At 54.3% G+C, this 3268-nt stretch overlaps 1 protein-coding gene across 2 annotated transcripts in view; it reads left to right on the top strand.

Moving 5' to 3' along the window:
- Positions 1 to 228: 228 nt before the first annotated feature.
- pvrl2l (PVR cell adhesion molecule related 2 like) overlaps positions 229 to 3268 on the top strand; it is a 123527-nt gene continuing 120487 nt past the window's right edge. The window contains exon 1 of one of the 2 annotated variants that reach the window (XM_017041103.2): positions 229 to 745. In XM_017041103.2, the coding sequence (XP_016896592.1) occupies positions 637 to 745 (109 nt within the window). In that variant the 5' untranslated portion in view covers positions 229 to 636. The remainder of the gene's footprint in view (positions 746 to 3268) is intronic. The other variant, XM_008330978.3, reaches the window with a different exon arrangement.

The raw sequence follows: 3268 nt of genomic DNA, 5'->3' as shown, positions 1-3268 counted from the left end.
GGGAGGGAGGGAGAGAGGGAGGGAGTTTCAGTTTCATATTTTTTAAACGTGTTTTTGCTCTGGACGTCCCGGTTCATCAGACCAGTACCGCTGACCACCGCTGGGTGTCGCTCTGCTGACATCACACTGATATCTCCCGCTCAGCTGTCTGCACCACACACACACACACACACACACATCAACATTCTCTCACACACCAACATTCTCTCACACACAGCCTGACTGCCGTGCTCCTCTCGGTTCTACTCTCGGTTCTCCTCCCGGTTCTCCTCTCCGTGCTCCTCTCCACGCCGTGATTTCTCCTTCTCTCCTTCTCGCGGTCACGCAGCGGCGGCGCTTCACCTGCGCACACTGTGGGCGGCCCACTCCGGGACTGGGAGGGATTTAACTCCCGCTGTCACCTCCTCATGCAGGAGGAAACTTAACGCAGTCAGTCAGTGAGTGAGTGAGTGTGACTGAGGGCGGAGCGGAGGAGCAGCGGAGGAACACCGAGCCGCTCCGCAACTTCAAACCCAGACGACGAGCCGAAGTTTCCGGGCTTTTTTTTCTTCTGGAGGACTAATCTGGAGCTGCGTGTGGATTTTTGCCTCCCCCTCTCCCCCGTCACCTCACCCTTGTCCGCTGCCTGAGAAGAGAATGACGAGAGATCACGGCGACGGTTCCGCAGCGCGCTGCTCCTGCTGCTCCTCTCCGCTCAGGGAGGCGCTGCTGGCGGCGGCGGCGCTCGTCCTCCTCACGGCTCAAGGTAAGAGGGAGGGAGGTGAGCCGCGCCCGTGTGTGCGGCTCACCTCCTCCGACACTTCACCCTGCCTCCGCCGAGTGTCACCTCCGTGTGTCACCTCCTCCTCCTCCTCCTCCTCCTCCTCCTCCTCTGCTGCTGTGGAGACACTGTTGTAAAACTTTATGGTCTGTGTCAGGTCTGTACCTGACTGTGTGTGTGTGGGGGGGGACGGGGGGACGGGCGTGTGTGTGAGTTTTGTTTCGCCGTGACAGCGCACGCGCGCACACACAGCTGAGGTGTGGCTTCTGGAGCCGCTGTTTGTTTGTTCTCTGTGTGTGTGTGTGTGTGTGTGTTTATATATGTTCGAGCGCGTGTTTTCGTGCACGTGTGTGTTCTCGTGCACGTGTGTGTTCTGTCCTCATTTCCTCGCTGCTCCAGGCAGAGGTGCCGGGTGAGGAGGCAGTAATCCTCCCCCCTCCCCTCTGACCTGTAATCTGTGTTCACCTGCTGCTGCAGCCGGAGGAGTGGAGCAGTCACTGGGCGGAGGAGCCAGGCTCGGCCGCTGCTGGGTCTGTGGTCCGTGGTCTGTGGTCTGGTGATGATGATGAAGATGATGAAGATGAACCAGGGTTCAGTTTTTATTCAGATCAGCAACAGGAGGAGGAGAGCTCCAGGGCTCCTGCTCCTCAGGTGGATGAGTGAACCTCCATCACTGATGGAGGTTCACTCATCCACACCAACCTCAGTGTGAACAGAGGTCAGTGTGAACAGAGGTCAGTGTGAACAGAGGTCAGTGTGAACGTCCGTCTGTGTTCGTGGACGATCGTTCTTTTTTTTTTACCCAGGTCTTTGAGACTTGTCTGTGTGAAGACTGTGGAGCTGGCTGTGGCCCAGGTGATGGAGGTTCACTCATCCACACCAACCGCCGTGGCCCAGGTGGAGTGGGCCGTGGCCCAGGTGGAGTGGGCAGTAATGATTATCAGAGAGAACATGTGAATTGTTGGTGTTTTTTTTGTAAATCGTATCGTGACACACGTCGTATCGTCAGAGTCTTGACGGAACAGGATCTGAAATCATCCATTCACTGTGAACAGACTGTAGGTGTGAACGTTGGTGTGAACGTTGGTGTGAACGTTGGTGTGAACGTTGGTGTGAACGTTGGTGTGAACGTTGGTGTGAACGTTGGTGTGAACGTTGGTGTGAACGGTTGTCGATCCACCAGGTCCTGTTTTCTTTTTCGCTTTACTGCAACTCTGCACTGAGGTCAGAGGTCAGAGGTCAGAGGTCAGGAGTTAGGTTCCAGTCTGTTCTTGGACCTGGTGATTAGAACGTCCCTGTCACATTTTGTTCCTTCCGACCTCTGACCTCTGACCTCAGAGCTGACAGAACCCGGGAGGGAGGGACCGCTCTGAGACTGTGACTGGGCCACACCCGGTCCTCGAGCCACTAGTTGAATATCCAGCCATAGAATATGTGACCAGAACAAACCCTCATGATCTGCTGAAGGTGACTTTAACTGTATAGTTTATGGCTGTTGGACCCCCCCCTCCTCACCCCCCCTTCACCCCCCCACTCTGTCCCCCGTCCCTCCCGGTCCTCTCTGACCTAAGGACACTGGAAACCTGTGGTGACATTTCCTGTTGTACCCGGGGGCGGGGGGGGGGTTTGAGTCCACGGCCTTCGATCTGATAACCACAGTCAACGGACCGTTAGCTGAGTGGGCTAGCATTTAGCTGTTTGTTTCCTGTCACTCTCTTACGGCTAGCTTAGCGACGCTAACTTCAGAGTGAGTTTGACTGAGAGATGAGCTACGATTGGTCCACAGGGTTATCTCTCCTCCTCCTCCTCCTCACCCTCCTCCTCACCCTCCTCCTCACCCTCCTGCTCCTCACAGACGTCCCCTGTTCTCTCACAGCACATTTCCAGTCAACCCACGTGCACTCTCACACACACGTGCACTCTCACAGAAAACACTCACCACTGAGAAGTTTGACTTCATCTTCATCCTCACCATCATCCTCATCATCTTCATCATCACCATCATCTTCATCCTCATCTTCATCCTCCTCCTCCGTCTCTGTCCTGTTTGGACCTGTCCTGGTCATGTGACCATGTTCCAGTCCATCTGTCCAAACAGAACACAGATGTAGAGACAGGTTGATCCCCCCCCCTGATTAATTGCTCCAGTGTCCTCAACTAATTGACTGGTGCGCCTGCTTCTGCCTCCGTCTCTGTCTCTGTCTCTGTCTCCGTCTCTGTCTCCGTCTCTGTCTTCTTCAGTTCCTGTTTTTCTTCTTCGTCAGTCGAGGTGTGGATGAAGATCTTTTTCTTTTCTTTCTTTCCTCTGAATCAGAGATTCTGGTTTTCTTTACTTCCGTCACATGAACGTCTTCGTTCTTTTGACTCGGATTTTTTTTTTTTTTTTTCACACGACTCCAGACGCTCGCTCTCTTTTGGACGTTTTCATTTGTGCCTCCTCTAAAAACCCTCAGGAGATTTACTTACCTTTCACACATCATTTCACCCCCCCCCCCCGTTGTGCCCTGC

Source organism: Cynoglossus semilaevis, chromosome 18, assembly GCF_000523025.1.
Source record: "Cynoglossus semilaevis isolate Cse_v1.0 chromosome 18, Cse_v1.0, whole genome shotgun sequence".
NCBI lineage: Eukaryota > Metazoa > Chordata > Actinopteri > Pleuronectiformes > Cynoglossidae > Cynoglossus > Cynoglossus semilaevis.
Note: the sequence above shows the minus strand (reverse complement) of the source record. Positions and strands in the feature narration are given on the sequence as shown.